Raw genomic sequence first — 19,658 nt, forward strand, 5'->3', positions numbered from 1 at the left:
CAAAACTATATTAATACAAAACCACAGAGACATTTAGGGGTGGCTAACAGAGAGGAATGTAACAGGAAAAAGGAAATTCATAGGGCTGGATGTGTTGAAATAGGTACATGTATATTAGTGATACATGTATTAGAATACACATATATGCACATTTTTCAAATCAACATAAATGGAAAAAAGTTTCCACTGGAAATGTAGAGGGAGCAGAGGATGGTCACAAAATACAGCTTATTTCAAGTATCACCTCAAACTGAAAATACAAAATGGATTACAGAAACTTTTCACTTTCCAAATGAACAATATTCTGCTTCCAGCAAACTGTTGTGATGTCTTATTAGACTAGTTTTATTAGAGTTGTATATGGAGATGTACAACGCACATGAAAATACACAAACCGAGTAGTGAACCTGATCTGATGGCTCAAGGCAATGTTTTTTCTTTAGGTTTTCTTATACACAGTGCTAAGGGTGTGGTCTAAAAACTGGACATAAATTCATGAAAAGATCAACTCACCAGAGCACTAAATTTCTTGTACTTGCAGGAACTATAAACTAGCAAAGTAAATTAATAATGGACAGATTTTAGTAGCAGAAAAACATCAGTCAGGAAATCTAACAGTCAGTTCATATTATGAATAGACTAATAATCTGTGATATAGTATTAAGTTTAGGAATTAAAATTTTGATTTCTAATGGGCTGACAAGACACTGTAATTTTCTGGAACAGTCTCATTAAATAAATTAGACTTGACAAAGCAGTGCTTACACATGCCTTATACATGCACTTAACTTCAGGTAAACAAGCAGTTTCCACAAATAATCATGGTCAGTATGTTTTAAAATGGGAGTATTTGCAGCTCTTTTGAATAAAAGAAAGAACAATTGTGGAGCTCAGGTTGCCAAAAAAAGGTCAAATAATCTGGAAATCTTGATTCCTATCACAGCACAATTATTCTATATCATTAATATAAGTCTAAACACATTAGAGATGCTCTCAAAAAACATCTTAACCATGCTATTTCTAATAAGGAAAATTATCTTGACATAGTTAACAAAAATCTTGCCTACAAACTCTAAATTAAAATTCATCATGTTACACTTTAATGAGTTGCAAGTTTTTTGAAGGCCCATATATTCAACTAGAATAATACTTTTTTTTTTTTTTTCCTCTTGTCATTCATGTTGTCTGTTTAGTTTGTGGTCCTACAGCAGGGATGATCTCTTACTCTGTCTTTTTCTATTGCCTAGGACAATGGGACTCTTGGCTTGACAGGAGCCTCTAGGCATTAGTGTGTTACAAGTAACAACTGGGACAACAATGCATTATTGCCTCAGTTTTGCTAGCTAGGTAGACCAGAGAGTGGCACCAGTTAGTAAGCATCTACTCACGGCAGAAGAAGCTGCTAGAATTAGAGTTGTTGCCCCAGTGGAGCCATAAGCCTTCAGACCAAAGCACTCTTGCATCTCCATAGTCAGTGTGCAAAAAGTAAATGATGTAGGTAGAACTTGGGAAATGTATAGTCTTGATGCAAAGAACTATGGAGCCAACAGCTTTGGATCAGCCTCTGTACACACAGTATTTATAGTAAAAACCAAAATATTCTAAGCTGTTCAGTGTTATAAGTAAAGAATATTTTCTAGATATAGGATTTCATCCTGACAGAATCCCTTCAAGCACTGCCAAGAAAACTGAACACTGCACAGGAAAAGTAAACACACTTCTACACAAAGACCTCCCAAACTAGTTCTAAAAAAATGAAATTATTGTCATTTTTATGTGGTTAAACCATATGAAAGTGATACAAAAGAACTCTTCTTATTTCTAAAATAAACATTCATCAGTGTGGAGAGAAGTTTGCCTAGAAGTGTCTTACTTAACATCTGACACCTGCCTGCATAGACACACTCCTCAGTGCACAAGAGCTGGGTGGCAGTTATGTATATGCACATGCAACAGACTGAGTAAATCACATACTATGTCAATCCTGGCTTCCTCTTGTCCTCTGTTAACCTATGAGTCCTTCATTGGACCCTGCAGACTGAGAAGTCTACTCAGAACCCATACACCTCCTCCCTTCCTTTTCTGTTACTGATCTGGACCTGTGTTTGCAGCAGATCTTCCTGTTTCATAGTTGTGAAAGGCTTTCTTGAGGCTCCTTTAGCAGATTTATCTTGAGTTGAGTCAGTATCCTCAGTGTCATTTCTTAAAATACCATCCAGAATGTAATCTTAAACTCTGGACAGCAGAGGGAATTACTGTCAATCCTGTTTGGGTAGCATACTTTCCTGAAGTGAAACAACAGGACTGAGATGAGAACTCCCAAGTCAGTTCCCGACTATATCATCAAATTAACATCTAAGAAAGGGGCATAAAAGGTAAGAATTTAACTACAACTAATTTTTCATTCATCTGTTAGATCACCCACAGTAAAATCAGACTGCTCCTTTGAAATGAAGTGTGAGAGCTAAGACCACCATCAGGTGTTTAAATATGGATCTGAGTCCCTACAAAGTGATCTCCCTACTGCTATGGTTCAGTTCATGTCAGAGAGAACATTACAAATATACATAAAGTATACACACACATCAGAGAAAAACTGCAATTTAACTAGGCTTTGAAAAAGTTAATACTTAATTAAGAAATAAAAATGAAAAGGCAAGGTACTTTTAAATTAATAGCAGCAGCAACACAAAAACAATTCACTCTTAGTTGTTATTCAGAACCAGCCTGACAAAAATCTGTTGTTTCGTATCACCAACATGAAGGGATCTGAACAGACAGGGAAGGTTTCAGGGGATCATTGTGCACAAGAGAGTCTGAGGTGCTTTTCTTCAGAAAGCATCTTCCTTCCAAGTGAAGGGAATCCATTAAAGAAACACCTATGCAGTCAACACACTCGAGCAGATCAAAGATTCTGGGAGCTGGCAGAAGTAGCCTGCATTCATTCTGTAGACTTATCAGTATCAATTAATATTGCAAATCAATATAACTGAATGTGGTGGGGAGCCAATATTTATGTATCAGAGTCAAATAGAGGAAAATAGAGGAAGAATTAAAAAGACAGAGAAAAACAGAGGGTAAATGGTGTATGCAAGAACTCTTCAAATGGCAATTTTGGTTGCTGGAGTAACCTTCTGACATGTTTCAAGCAATATATATTGTTTACAGTAAAAAGGCCTTGCTGTACCTTGAGTTGAAGGCAGAGAACATCAACCATTACAGCAGGTCAGAAAAGAGGGTTTGTATTTTTTCTGTGAATACTTTGAACAGTGGGAGGTTGTCTAGTGGGTCTTTTGGGGGACTACTGCAGATGCAGAATGCATGAACCACAGAGGAACGACAACTTCAGGTAAGTGAACTTTGACAGAAGTCTTTGACAGAGAATTGTTTTGAGAGATTAGCAGAAATACTGGCTACTGAAAAGTACCTCACAAGAGACTTTTACACTGTATGATAGCTGCAGAATTGAGAAAATAATAGCAATGGCTATTACAGCTTTATTATATAATTATAATTATTATTATAGCTACACTGATCAGATTAAGCTTGACAGACAAATGAGTACCAGTTTTTGTCTCAAGTTTAGATTTGGGTTCATGCTTAAAGCACAAACTTCCTACAAGGAGCTGTTTAGTAATTTATAAGACAGAGTGAAAATAGGTCCTTTGTATCCCCTTTCAAAAATGAAGGTAGGAAACAGCTGAGGAATAGAGTAAATCAGTGTAAAGTTGGAAACCTGGTTAAGAAGTAATATAGGGAGGTTTGAGGGATACAACAGAAATTACACGAATTGCACTTGCAATGGCAGATGGCAGAAACTGAATAAATAGTGCACAAAGGAACATGCAGTTTGGGAGCTACAGAGGAGTGGCATAATAACCCTTGCCCTAAACCTGCATCAAAGTAATGCAAAAACACAAGAACCACTAATTCATGAAATAAATTGTGCACATCAGTCTATGAAGCGCTCTCATTTGGTTCTTCTGCGAAGAAGCACAGAAACAGTTTAACACCCTGCTGCCCATGGCAGTGCTGCTTTATATCAAAGGCTCCCTGCCTCTTTTCACACTGGTTGTCTCCATGGTGGAATGTCTCATAAGCCAACACCTTTTCCTAGGCCTAACTTTATGTCATATGAAATACATTAAAATCATCTGCTCTTGAAGGAGACATCAAGAAGCTTACAGACACCAGACGACAAAGAAAGAAAAAGCTCAGCAGGTGAGAAACATGTGCAATGAACTGATTATTTTAAATCTGAAATACCATCTAAAATGAACCATTTTACAAATGAGGTAGTTGAAAATGCCTGTAGATGGCATGGAAAGAACATATAAGAAGCCTGACTTCACAACCTCTAAAATCAATACTCATGAACATGGGGTTTTGTCCCACAGCGTAACAAGACTCTTCTAAAATCTAAGCATGCCTTTGATGAAATGATCAGTGCAGGGAAGAAGTAAAGGAGATGGCACTGGATTGAATGGACAAAGCAAGCACATTCAGGAATGAAACAGTGTTCAGATAACAGTGAGTAGGCTTAAACAGTTCACTAGTAAGTCCAAGTTTTATGAGCAGGTCTGCCACAAAACTAGCAGAAAACATGAGCTTCTTGCTGACCTGGCTGGAAGCATTACAGGGATAATATTTTCATTAGGATGAACCATTCCTGAACTATTTCACCAGTGCAGAATGTGCAGACAGACTGTGTCTCAAGATCAGGCACACAAGGTTTTTCTCTAGACTTTTAGTAGGGTGAGGGGAGAACGGTTTAACTTAGGTATATATACTATATATATATATATATATATCTCTATATGGTACTGTGACTGAACTCAGAAAACTCCCGATGCCTGCTTATGTCTGAGTTCCGTCCAGTGCCCTTCTTGCAATGTACTGCTGGTAAGGCAGTGCAAGAATTTTGTTTGAAGGGCACATCCAGATCTAATATTTCCTTTTTACTTCCCCTTTGAGATCCTGAAACTATGACTGATAATCTATTTAGTAACTCATTCACTCTTCTGAAATAAAAGGTGTTTTTCCTCACATTGACATGCAGAGATCCAAACATGTAGGAGCTTCTCACAGAGTGAGCAGGCTCTAGACTTGTGTTACACCCATAAATAACCAAAACAACCATGGTAAAGTATTCAGATGCATAGAAGTATCAAACAAGATCTGATTCTGAAATGCATGGAAGGAAATATTATATTCAAAATGATGACATCAAAAAAGTTACTATGTATATAGACAAACTTGTACTAAAACACTTCATATCTCTATCCTAATAATTATACCAATATAGGTTTCTGTGTGGAATCCAGAGACTACAGAATGGTGACTTAATTCACTTCTCCCCTAACTTTTCCTGAGTGAGAAACTGGCTTTTTAGATCTTGGAGAAAATAATTACTTTAGACAGTACACTTTGCTTCTTCATGGAAAGGGGAATGAATTTGTCTAACATCCCCAAACACCTTTGTTCAGATCAGGAATCATGTCAGTATAACTATTATGATTTTTAAAAATCCCTAAATCCAAATCCCAAACTTCCCTCCAGTAGAGTTATAACAATACAAATCTGTGGATCCATTGGGTAGTAAATTAAATGCGTTGCTGTTCACCTCTGTGTGAAGTCTTTCAAGTCTTTCCCAAACCTGTGAATGACTTAAGATCTACTAACACCTGGTTGCAGTGTCAACTCCATCAGCTTGGTCACATTTCTAGTGGGTGACTGCACACCACAAACTCTATTCCATCAGTGAGACCATCAATGTTTAACAACATTAGCAGAGATGCCAGAGGAATGGAGATCACATAACTGAAGATGAAAATTTTCATGGACATAAATAGCAGGGCTTGCTGTGCTTCTGCAGATGTGATAGACCTATTTGGTAGATACTCTTTATTTAATCAGTCTGGCTCCTTCTACAGGTACTTCACTCATTCAAATTGAATGGAAGTGAAGGCTCCTCCTTTATTTACTTCATCTGTGAACCTTTCTGATGTGTAAGTATGGTACAGAACTGTACAATGCATTTTCAGCACTTTAGGGCCATATTTTTATTCTCCTTTTACATAAATTATCTTTTCATCCACAAAGGTTTATTGGTTTGAAAGTACTGAGTGTTCCTCAGACTACTACTATAATAAGTTACTTCAGCAGTACTGTAAATAGAAGATATAATGGTGCTCTTCATTTCACCGCTTTTTAAAGGAAGTGATGATGCATAGTAAAATCAAACATTTATAAGACCCTACATCTTATTTCACAGGTTAATGCTGCAGTGAAAACGTTCATCCTGGCCATTATGCTACAAAACTCTTGACTTAGCTTTATATTTGGCACAGGAACAACGACAGGCTCTTTATTATTGCTGTTGGGAAAACTGTCTTTTGGGAGTGAAATCCTGCTGTTGAGGCAGTAAATTAATACTCAAGAAAACTAAGAATAAATTTAGAGAAAAAATTAAGACTTAGAAGTTAACATATGAAATGCTGAAGCGAGAGCATATTTGTTCAAAATACTGACAAATATAAACTGGCAGTGAATAGTAAGTTCTGGTTACCACAGGCATTAAACAGGAGAAGGGTGGAGCGAGATAGACTGTATTAAGGTGGCTGAAACCAGGAAATTAACAGTGTCAGGAAAAAAAAGAAATTACCCTCTGCAGAGGGACTCACTAAGTCCCTACCATGACTTTAAGCTCATACTCATCACAAACCAAGCTATAAAAAACTTGTGGAGGGCATGGTGAGATTGTTTCAACACAAGGGTATATTGACTTGGCGAAACTGTGACCTGGAGATTTGTGTAGAGGAAAATATCTAGGTATATAGGATTCTGAAAAAGAAGTGTGATCTACCATTCGTTGAAGTAAAAAGGAAATATGGTGTAAGTTATTTAAAAAATTATTTACAACTGCGCTTTAATATTTTATAAGCATAGTAGTCTGAATGGAATATAAACTGAAACAGAAGAAAATGTCTATGAATGAAATCATATCTAATGAAGGAACAATCATACTATTTAAAAAAGCAAAATGGTTGGGGAAGAGGTCCGTAATTTTAAACTAGAAGAGCTAGAGGCAGACTGTGATGGAGACTCCTGAGCTGCACCACTGACCCTGGCAACTTTCAGGTTGGTTTGCATCACATTTAGATGTGACCCACATGGATGAAAAGAACCACTCCCTACGGGTCCCCTTGGCAACTTCACTGCAACTGCTTGTTGAGTAAGAGATACAAAGAAGCATGCAGTTACTCTTCCACCACAGGCAACACACAGGGCCAGAACTGGAAAGAGCGGGCTGTCAGGCGTATCTTGGACGATCTCTTAAGAACTGGAGAGAATAGAAAGGGGGAGATTATATTGTGAAAAAGGGAGACAAAGATAAATGTTTTTAGGTCACAGATTAATACATTTTAAGGCCAGGGTAGTACATAGCAGTGCAGGGTAGGCATGCAGGTAATGCAGGTACAGCATAACAGAGCTGCCTACAGCCTGTTTAGTCATCTTTGTACAGTCCTGTCTTTAGCAAAGGAAGCCTAGACAAAAAATGGGATTATGGTTTTCCTACTGAGCCCATGACTCCTGTTTAAGCTGTTTCTCAACCTAAAGGCTTCAAATAATTGTGAATCTATGCTGTCTGACAGCATATTCCTTCTAATGTTTGAGTCTCCAAGCTATTCCATCAATGGTGCAAGCTGTGGCCTGTGATCCCAGGAGGCTCTGTGGGCTACATCTTAAGAAGCTGTCAAAGACATTCTCAATGCACTGCAGTTCAAAATAGACTTAAATACATTCCATTTAAAAAAAAAAAAGTCGGGTTTCTGAGCGGCTGAGAATCTTTCTGTGGCACAAATAGACAGTAACAATATTAACATCATTAATATTAATTCTAACTTACACCTTTGACAAAAGACTGCAATAAAACAAGAACTGGTATTTCCTGTCAGTAAGGCTATACTGCAGTACCTATAGACATAATGACTCGAAAATCTTTTAACCTTTTTCATGAACTAGACAGAGATGCTCTAATATTTCATCTGAGCAATGCAAAACACACATACCATTGACACCCTCCCACACACAGAGGTCACCTTTAATGGATTACAGAAAGTTCTGGCCTTTCCACACATATTGTATTAATTTCAGATTGTCTAAAGGAGCACATCTTACACCTACCAGCAACCTAATGCCTCATGTCTACAAATACATCCAAAAAAAGTTGATTTTTTTTTCTCTTTTATAGTTTGACTTCATCTGGGAAATGAAATAGAGCAAAATAGATAATATTGCATTCACCAAATAAACATTAAAATAATAATTACTTCATAAACACAAAACAAGCAGCTTCAGGGGAAAAAAAGAAGAAAAGGAAGAGAAAAAACAAGATTCTCTGCAATGAACTAGATCTCAGCCTAACTCAGGCTATCTTGACCCTTCAGTCAGCTATCAGGACTGCCTAGATGGCTTCCTATTTTTCTTGATAACAACAGAGGCTTGAAGGAGTAAAGGGAAAATGTTGAGGTGAAATCATGTGCTATTCCTAGAATTGCCTGCTTTTTCTTCACTGTTTCTTTTTGTTTTGGTAGCATTCAGCTGTTCTTGTTGTGTAGGAATAAAAGTTCAGTTTTGAAAATACACAAGAACAAAGCTGTAGAGATTGCCTGGAATTTCCTCCATTTCCAGCCATCTGGCTTTCATTGCTTTGCATCTCTCTCCACTTCTCCATATATGTTTATCAAAACTTTTCAACAGGCACTGATCAAACTATTGAACAATTATAATTAATAGCACAGTTACAACACTCTCTTTCACCCCTTTGGTAGAATTTATTGGCTCACCACAAGGTTGCTGATATAAACAAGAGCAATTATATCTGACGAGACGATGACGGCCTCTGTATTTTGGGTTGTGGTGGCTAAGGAAAGGCACATTTTGGATGTAAGTCATTTTGTTGAAAACCATAAGACAACATTGAAACAGGGTTTTTCTGATTGCTTTTGGAGTAATTTAGAATACAAAAATAGCAGTTAGCTAAACTGAGTGGTCTGCCCTTTCATTTTTTGAGCTTAGATAAGAAATTTCTAGCCGTTGAACAGCTATTCTGCATTTACTTCTGGGAAGCCTGTGCTCTGCTCAAGTACTGCTATGTAATTCTGGAAGTGCTATAGGTTGTTTGAAATGAAGTAACTGAATAACTGAATTAAAATGGTCATAGTCTACATTCCTCTCTTTGCTGGAGAAAGCATGCTGGGTCTTTCAGTACATCAAAACAGACTATACCCTTTTTATAGAAATATCAAACATGTGCATACCAAGGTAATGATACGTAATTTTGCTCTGTACCTACTGTGCTGAAAATCAGTTATTAGCTCCCAATTTAGCAATCAGCTCCACAATGTTTTGCTATTTCTTAGTTTAGTACAAAGTGGGAATTTTTGTTGTACTGTTATCCAGGAGAAATGGGACTGGGCTCTTTTTCTGCTATTGTTCTTGAATGAGCAAAACCACCTCTCAATAAAGTCTGAAACCACAGGAAACTCAGCTGCTCTGGGATTTGAGTGTGGATGAAATATTCCCATTTTTGTGTGCAACTCTCCCTGGTTGTACTTTCTTCTATAAAAATCTTAAGTATGAGATTTTGCTGACTCCATACAGCTGTGAATATTTGAAGACAGATTTCTGTGGTTTAGTTTTTCCGTCTCTCTTCATTGGACTCAGAATAGTAATATGCTAAGATATTAAGCCAGAATTTCAATGGAAATTATAAAAGTCTCTCAGCAGCTATACAAGTGCCATCACCCTTCAATGTTTTCATAAATCTGAAGTATTGCCAGTATATTCTAGTTTTTACCATATTTTGTTCCAGAAGAGACAAGAGCAATTAGGAATTGAAGAGGATGATGATACCACAAACTAATTTCAAGGTGAAGTATTAACTGGGTTATGAAGTTTTCCAGTCTATGCACATTTATTCTCTGTAAGGAGCAAAAAGAACAGCAACAGTGAAGATGCCTTCAGCATCATTCTTCTTAAGTGTCCAAAAGGAATGATGAAACAAAACCAGCATGAAATTACTCTTCACTGACTGCTCCTATAGTACCTGTCTTGAGGTGTATGCCTTCTGATGCTCCAGATAGGCTGACTAGATTCTGTGGTTCAATGCTTTTGTTTTTCTGTGCTATTTTGTTTATTTGTGACTGAGAATGTCACATGTAACCAACAGTGCCTGCAGCAGAAGCAACACTAAGTTTGGAAGTTCTAAATTTTAGATATTCTCCCTCTTAAGCTAAACAAGATCTTGAGCTGCACTGAAGTCTAAACACATGCATTAAAGTCTAAGCATGCTGAGCTGTTTTAGTTAAAGAAGCATCACTGGAATAATTTCTCTAAATATATTAGGAGGGAATTTTTGTTCTTTTGGGCAAGACTTTGCAGCTTTTTCTTCATGCTATGGACAACATTCCCTTGTCTACTGAGACACCTGTCACAGTCTCAGTTACCTCTTCAGCTGACTGCCTCCTCTACTCACCACAACTGCATACTCCAACAATCACTTAAACATCAAGGACATTTTAGGAAAGTGTTTTTCATATTTTCAGCTTCTGTTAACACACTTTAGCAGCTGGAAAACAGAGAGAAGAGCCAACACTATGAGACCAGCCAGCTCTATAAACCATCGGAGAAATCGCTGGGAACTATCAATGGTTCACAGATCACATTTTGGGAACTTCCGTAACAGGGATCTAAGTTCACAGCCATAGTGTATTACAAGTTTTGGACTTGTCAGTCAATAGTAATGTGTTTATCAACATTCATAAAGACAGGATTTCAACCCAAATTTCCATCAGATTCCTGGATCAACATTTCTTGAAATAGAATCCTGAAGCATCTTATGATTAAAACAATGAGAGTACTCTAAAGCCTTTTCTCCCCTTTTTTTCATGTGTTTCAAGTCTCAAGACTGTTGTAATTAATGATTATAAAGCAATAATCTTTATACACTAAATACTGTCCATGTATTTAGTACAGCAACAGTAGCAGATGTAGCACTTCAGAAGCCTGCAGGAAATAAGGAAGTTATCCTGTCACAGCCTGTCTAGGAGACACATCAACTTTCCCTCTTGCTGCTCTTTCCATTAGCCATGCTGCCTGATGTCTGCATCTGCAGCCTTGAGTTTTATGCCTCCTTGCTCTTACCAGAGGAGCCATTTTGCAGAACGTGTGCTGTTCTTCATATGCCACTTAAATCTCTGCAGATAGGCAATTTCCTCCAGACTGGGCGGGGGGGGGGGGGGGGGAGGGGAAGCACTGGGGCTGGAGGTAGAGGAGATATATATACAGGGAAGGGAGTCATTTCCCCTTTTCTCAGTTGCAGCCCTAGGGGTACAGGAAAACTTCTTAGTCTCCCTCTTAGTCTCCCACACTGCCTCAATTCCCCTTCACCTCTGCTTCACAGTCTGATTCTCACCTACAGTATGATCATCTTGTAATCCATGGAGTGAACTACATGCCCAAGGTTGTTTTAAACAAGTTCCATGCTGGTAGGAAGGTTACCACAGTGGTACAGAGTATCACACACACTAATTAAAAAAGTATTCACTCGAATTCTTAGACCACTTTTATAACAGAACTCACACAAATGAGTCCTGGCCTACAGGAGTGTAATTTTTTTTCTTAACCATATTTAAGATGCTTATTTATTTATTTATTTTCTGTATGAGAACTGATGGATGATCAATCTCCTGCCACGCACTCTCAGCTCCAGTGATGCTGATACCTATCAATTACAATGAGATTTCCACCTCCAAAGTTCTTTCCAAGCATTAATGTAAGATTTGTGTGTTAATGCCAGCAACACAGACAATTTAACAAAGTCAGGATTGCAATATCCCCATAAGCAATTCTTATAAAGTTTTGGTGAAATGTGTCAGCCTCTTTGGCTCTGCTTGTCACAGACTCAAAACCCTTGTCATCCAATCAAACCATTATTTTTGTCCTTATTATTCTTGAATGCTGCCATATTTGATGCCATATTCGATTTTTAATGTGAACTTCCTCTGCGTACCCAAAATCTACTAACATTCATAATGATATACCTCTTTATATTCTACTGTCATATAAAGCATACACATACACTCTAAGGAATATCTACCGCCTGGACAGGACTGAGAGTTTAAAATAGTCCAAAGTTATAAATCAATGTATTTCAAATCTGCCACGCTACCAGAAGAGAGTTAATGCACCTGCATACAGCTGGAAATATAGACATGTATACAGTACATCTTGAAGACTTGACAGGCCCAGGTCTATTTAAATAAACCACAGGAACCTCATGACAGCTATTTTCTGTCATAGAGGGTACCGATGTGAATCTCTGCAGACAAATATCTGCTATTTTTAGGATCAGGATTGTGGAAGCTGCCTGAAGTCAGGGAGGAACAGGTTCTGAAAAATCTTTTGTGAGAGGGGAGGTTGCAGGTCTACTTAAACTTGATACAACTCTGGGTAAAGTTAAGCCAATCCATAAATTGTCTGCCTACAGGACCTGAATAGACAAGTGGTCTGAAGTCTGCCCTTTGGCTTTGCACTTCCTGGTCAATAAGACTGTGGCCTTGTCCTGGTTTCAGCTGCGATAAAGTTAAATTTTTCTTAAGCTGTGAGGGGCACAGCTGGAGTTACAGACTGACATTTCAGTTGGGATAAAGTTAACTTTTCTTGAGCTGGGAGGGCACAGCTGGAGTGCCAGATTCAGACTGGCCACTGGAATATTCCATATCATGTGACATTATGCTCAGTATATTAAGGAGGTGGGTTCTCTCATTTCCATATTTGTGACAGCTGGATTTTCATTCTATTGAGATTGTTGGCTGGGAGAGGGCTGGGTATTAGTTGGTGGGTGGTAAGCAAGCACACAGTGCATTATCCATTTGTACTTCCCATTATTGTTTTGTTTCATTACAATCGCTAAACTGTTTTTTATCTCAGCCTACAAATCTCTTCCTGACCTCTAGTTTGCTCACCCATTCCCTGGGCAGGGAGGTGTTGAGCAACAAGCTGCATGGTGTTTGACTGCATGGACAAGTTCAAATCACAGCAGGCATGAAGAAGCTTCATGACAGACATGAAGAGCTTCACAAGGCTTCATGAACTTCAACACGACAAAGTGCCAGGTCCTGCACTTGGGCCACAACAACCCCCTGCATGGCTACAGGCTTGGGGAGCTGTGGCTGGAGAGCTGTCTGGGAGAGAAGGATCTGGGTGTTCTAACCAACAAGCAGTTGCACGTGATCCAGCAGTGTGCCTGGGTGGCCAAGAAGGCCAACGTTATCCTGGCTTAGAAATTGTGTGATCAGCAGAAGTAGGGAGGTGACTCAGAAGTAGGGAGGCTGATGTCTCAGGATGTAGCAAGTCCCCCTGTACTCTGCACTGGTGTGGCCACACCTGGAGTATTGTGTCCAGTTTTGGGAACCTCAATACGAGAGAGATCTCGAGGTGCTGGAGCGAGTGCAGAGGAGGGCAACGAAGCTGGTGAAGGGCCTGGAGAACAGATCCTGTGAGGAGTGACTGAAGGAGATGGGACTGTTCAGTTTGAGGAGGAGAAGGCTGAGGGGAGACCTCATCACTCTCTACAACTCCCTGAAAGGACAGAGCAGTTGGTGCTGGTCTCACAGGTAATTAGCAATAGAACAAGAGGAAATGGCTTTAAACTGCAATGGGGGAGGTTTAGACTGGACATTAGGAAAAATTTTTTCACAGAAAGAGTGGTCAGGCAGTGGAATAGGCTGCCCAGGGAGGTGGTGGAGTCCCCATCCCTGGATGTGTTTAAGGGTCATTTAGATGAGATGCTGGGGGATATGGTGTAGGGGAGAACTTTGTAGAGTTGGGCTGATGGTTGGACTCGATGATCGCAAGGGTCTTTTCCAACCTGAATGATTCTGTGATTCTGAGGCTGTGGGCATCTGCAGTCTGAGAAAGAGCATGTGAGGCAGCATGTGCCTCCAGCCTGAAAGGCCATTGGGTGTGGGGTCACAACTTATTTAAATTATTTTTAAATGCTCTGGGCATCATACTGGACTACCACCACCTACACTTGTGCATTTGTTTTGCTTTTATCATGGATTCTTCAAAATTCATTAAATGATGTCTGGACAAGACCAAAGAGCTCTCGCCTGGGTATCCTCACATGCAATAACACCAACTCAACTTCGTTGATCTGCTACCTACTCAGGCAGCAGCAGAGTGTTACTCACTGGCATCACCTCTGCTCACTGCATGTCAGTTACATGGAGTCCCAGGGGGAGTGATACAGATTTTCTGAGCCCAGACAGCTAGGTCTGTGGTACTGCAACCTGGGGAGCCACCTCAGGCTCTTGTCTGCATGTTTTACTCCTGTACTTCAGCAGTCATTTCAGTAACACCCAGATCCAAGCATCCCTGGTCCTGAAGTCCCAGATTCACGGGGAGCTTGAAGATCAGTTTCTCAACTTCATCAGTGATCACATCTCTCTTAAATCTGGAAAAAAAATATATGCCTGGTGATAAGATATAAGAAGCCTACCTTGGGGGGCAGGGGTCCAGGCTGCAGGCTTTCAGCAGCTGTGGAGGACGGCGGCTGGTTATGCAGAGTGTCTCATCTGCAGTCTCCCTGGTTTGTCTGTTGAGACAGGTCACCACAGCCTCCTGGACACCTGCACACAACAATGCATGGTCACACCTCCCTTGCAGTACCTGGAGGGGCAGCCAAGGGCAAAGATGGGCCCTGCAGAGCCAACAGGGCTGTGCTGGGGCTGCTGCATGTGGGGCACAGCCTCATGCCTAGGGCTGCCAGCTCAGGGGCTGCAGTCCTGGCTGCAGAGAGGGAGTAGGCTGCCTCCTGCACAGCGGTAGGGTGTTTGTTGTCCACATCCAAGCGTTCTGCCTGATCATCTCTGATGAGTATAGTATGAATGCTTACTGAAAGGGGATGTTTCTTAACACAGCATACCTGACTGAGTAGTGAAAATTGCAGTTCCTTTTCTCTCTTCTATTGGGAAAATTTTTCACTTGTAACTTGCAGTTTTCCAGACACAGTCATACATTGTTTACAGCACCTTTTGTGTCCTGTTCCCCAGCCAGCTGGGAAACAGCCTGATCAAAACAGTGCATGGGATGCTGGGCTTTTACTTGCCCTTGCTTTCAGTCTCACTAGTCATCTTCATTGCAAAGTCCCTGGGTTCATTCACCGCTTACCCTCCCTGGACAGAAAATTGTCCAGTGCTCTCTAATGTCTTATCCTTTTACTGTAAGAACAATGAGGCTGTTTGTCAGTCAAGCAGGCAAATGTGTGAAGATGTCTTTGGCCTGTTATATCATGAACATCATGTTATATTATAAGTAGCCGTATGATTGCTGTATGTGCAAAAGTAAAGTAAAACAAGGTCAGACAATTCAGCTGCTCTCAGTCATTCTTCTGCATCCACAGACATGCACCTAAACTGAAGATACAAATCTGCAGGGTTTTATCTGAGAGCTGGGACAGAACAAGGGTAGCTGTTGGGACTAAGAGAGAAGCTGGAAGATATGGCAATTATGTTTTAAATCAGGAAATCCTTGGTGATACCAAATTCCTTATGTACTCTTCAGCATACCAGTTACTCTGTCTCACTTTTCCTATAAATAAGGTAGGAATATTACAGGGGGTTTTGGATCACGAGGTTAGAAAGCTAGAAAATCAGGGATTGAAACACTACATAACATAGGAAAGAGTATTTAGTGAGAGATGATCTACTTCTTCCTTGGGGGGTCTGAGGATAATAATTCATATGAACTTCCTAAAAATCTAACCAACAGTGTTTTGAGTAAAGTGGAAGTATGCTTTTTACATACATCGCTATTTCTTGAGTTAGAAAAAAGATTAGCTGAACTCATAAAAATTGCATCACCTTCTCAAACCCAACAATTAGTTTTCAAAAATATCTCACAGTCTTTTGAAGACACTGTTTAAGAAAAAAAAAAAAAAAGTGTTTTGGAAGAGCTTGAACAGCTCCAAAAGCAGTATAACAGAACTGGCAATACCTTTTGCTGTTTCTAATGCCACAGCACATTCCTTAGCAAACAATGATAGCATATTATTCAACAGGACCAAAGTGCTGCAACTCATTGCAGTTCCTGTACTCCTGAAATTATTCATGAATTCATTCCCCTTATTCTCAGCACAGGCAGAGGAGAGGCCCACAGCAAAGTGACAGGTTGAGCAATTTATTGGCTGCTGTGTGTGCAAGCCTATTCAGGGCATGCCTGTGACTCAAAAATAGGCAGTGTCTCCACTGTACTCAAGGTGCTGAAGAGAAGAAATAAATTTGACATTTTTGAATGTGGACATAAACATCGAAATTACCAAAGTCCCTGAAGGCAGCCAACATTGTTGTGGGTTTCCTTCTTTACAAGGTAGCCTCATATTTTCAAACTGGTTTGCTATTCAAGTAATTTCCCAAAAGACTTAAAAATATTCTAAAAAGGATAGCCCATTGAGAAAATAAAACAAATGGTAGTGATGTATTTCTAGGAAAAGAAACCAGTGAACCTTCTATACATAATGTTCTCTACCTTGTCGTGTTCTTTCCAGCTCAATCATTTTTCTGTTGAGCATGTTATCATACTGTATAGAGCAAACAGAGGCATATGGATTCCCCAGGACAGACTTCTGGCTGCAGAACAGAGGTATTTCTCTACCTGATGGAAAATAACTCTGTGTTCAAGTTACTGATCTCTACTTTGCATTGGTTTTACTGTCAGGCCTGCCCTAGTGATCAATCTGATGAAGCCAGGAGAGAAGGACTGCTAATACAGAGGTATGGAAACCAGAAAAGTGCTCTTCTTAACACTGCAGAAAGAAACCACCCAAGTCCTGCCACATGCTGGTGATATCCTTCTGTTTGCTAGAATACAGCTCACTCACCATTTGTATGTGCTGGATGTTTTTCTTTTCAGATCAAAATTTAGTAAACCGAGCATACTGTCACAGCTTCAATTTTTCGTCTCAGAAGTGTGTCACTGATGAGCTCATGACCAATGACTATCAATTACCTTAACACTTCTGCATTGTCAGTTTTAGCGTTGATTATCCAAACCCAATTGACTGTGAGGTCTTGAATTCAGCCTTTTCTCTGTTTCTCAGATTGATGGTTTTGTTTTATCAGATTCACATAGCCAAGTTCTGATACTACTGCTCTTCACTTTTCAGTATTCAACCTGCTTTAAACCTTCCAGTGGGTTCATTCCACATGCTTATTCCTGTCACTTAAGTGTCCCGGTTCAGCTAGGACAGGGTTAAGTTTCCCCAGCAGAGAAGGGGAAGGGATCTCCAGCCAGGTTATTCATACCATGCTGAAGTCAGGTCCGGGCGTGGGAGCACGGGAATTTTCTTCCTTTGTGGGTTTTGGTCATGGGAAGCATGGGGCTGTCTGTAGCCATTACAGTATTTCTCTGTATATCTTTTGTCTTGTTTACTGTTATTACTGCTTACTGTTGTTACCATTGCTACTGTTGTTGTTCAGATTGTTTATCACACTGTTGGATTAAATTTATTCTTATTTTAACCCGGGGTTTGTCCCTCACTTCCAGCCTGACCGGCTGAGGGTGGGGAAGGGGCCACGATAAAGTAGTCTCCAGTCCCAGCAGGGCTTAAACCAACACACTAAGTCATCTCTCATTGTATTTGTAGTAATTTTGGTCTATTCCACCAGCATTCTCTTCACTTACTATAATTTGCTTTCTGAGATTCTTACAACTTTTTACCTTTTAAAGGTACTAGTAATCTTACCTGACAGCATGGGTATTGAAAAAGGCTCCTGCCTGAATTTAACCAGTCTGTGGTTGCTAGACTATGTGTTGACTGAAGTTTCTGGCTCTAATAGCTTGTGCCAGTAACTGAAAAAAAAAAAAAGAAAAAAAAAAAAAAGATCTGGCTTGCTCAGCAGCAAGCAAATGTGCTCAGAATAATTTTCTTCAGCTTGTCCTTGAATCTTGCACTGACTGTATCTCAGCATACTGGTAACATCTGTCCCTCTGGTTTTGATAGGTCAATGCAGCAAATTAAATAAACTGTAGATCAAGGATGGATCATTGAATGTTTAGAGAATATAAAGACCTTTAGTTATCCATCAGAAGTTCCACAGTACAGAGATAATAAAAAAAAGTATATGAACTTCACAAAGTTTATTTGCCAAGTAAATGAATTCTAAACATTATTTACTGCACAATATTACCACAACAAAAAACTGTCTCCTTTAAAATTGCTTCTTCCCCCCCCTGCAAAAAAAAAAAAGTTCTCAATAGGAAATCACAGTATAAAAGGCTATAAGGGTGGGACACGAACCTAGGCAGTTTAAATTCACTTTCAAAATACCATCAAATGAGATTCTCTATGTTTATATCTACCAGAATAGAGTATTTGTTACATGATATTTGATGACAGCCCTGGGAAATGTAGCCACTATCAGCAGACTAAATGACTAACTAATTCCTTCTGGTTGCTGCTTCTGGGAGGTGAAAGGTTACTTGTGCATATATCCAATTTCTTCTCTTGAGACTCCAAACCCAATAAAATTAGTTTGACCAGTCTTGCACCTATGGTTACAAAAATATCTGACTTAGCATCTGCTAATCTGGAAAATTTGGAGTTGATGTTAGGCAAAAAGAAATCTTGGCTAACAATTTTTGCTGACAATTGAAAGAAATTAAATTCATAAAGCAAAATGTCTCTAGCATACCAGTGAATTATATCTGAAAAATATACACAGTCACTGTATTCAAAGAAGAGGCTTCATTTCTAGAAGCTATTCAGATTTCAGTATTCACAGTGTGTGACAAATTGTTACTGCTCATTAGGAGCCACAATATATGACAGCTACTCCTGTAAAGTCAGTGTTCGTCACCACTCAGCATATATTAGTGTGACATATGTAGGAAAAAAGCAACAGCGTCAACAGTCTGAGAACTTGCTATGAACCACTTTAAACAGCAAACAAGAAGTAAGCATAGAAAACCTTTGCATTATTTTCTGCTACTGTTTTTTTAAAGTTTGTAACTGATTACTGGTGAATCTCTACAGATTACACTATTAACCATTCATAAAGTGCTGAGTGTTTCCAGTTCTACAGTATGTATTCTGTATTAATCTACAGTAATCCTTTTTTTAATAGACTGAAACTTGACATGCAAAAAAGACAGCAGCTGGAGAAGTCTAGGTTTAATTTAAAAAATACTGGAGCAGACATGTTTCTCAGAACTAGCTAAACAAACTGATGGGAAAAAATGAGTATTAGGGAACTGTGCATTAGTAGTCTGTAACATGTGGAAACTGAGACTTTGATTAACTTTGAGACATTCTGAGTGTCAAGCCTGCTAGCTTCAAAGAATCACACTATTAGTGCTTTTTACCATATGTTTTCTTTTGCACTGGTATTGGAGCTAATGTCACTTAGTGATAGGCATCAGGGAACCAGCTAAGCCCTTACAATATAAATAATTTAATATATCTGCCATGTTTGCATCTCCCAAATGTATATACTTGCACAGTACAAATCGATAAAAACTAAGAGTGGCACACAATTCTTAGCTTGTATCACCAGACCACTTGAACATTCAGCTTTTTTTGCTTTTTGAGT

At 39.2% G+C, this 19,658-nt stretch overlaps 1 protein-coding gene across 3 annotated transcripts in view; it reads right to left on the reverse strand.

Moving 5' to 3' along the window:
• Window positions 1-19,658, reverse strand: part of ADAMTSL1 (ADAMTS like 1) — a 503,340-nt gene that overhangs the window by 72,846 nt on the left and 410,836 nt on the right. For all 3 annotated transcript variants that reach the window (XM_074931327.1, XM_074931329.1, XM_074931328.1), the window contains one exon: window positions 14,570-14,699. In XM_074931327.1, the coding sequence (XP_074787428.1) occupies window positions 14,570-14,699 (130 nt within the window). The remainder of the gene's footprint in view (window positions 1-14,569; window positions 14,700-19,658) is intronic.

This window comes from Athene noctua, chromosome Z, assembly GCF_965140245.1.
Source record: "Athene noctua chromosome Z, bAthNoc1.hap1.1, whole genome shotgun sequence".
Lineage (NCBI taxonomy): Eukaryota > Metazoa > Chordata > Aves > Strigiformes > Strigidae > Athene > Athene noctua.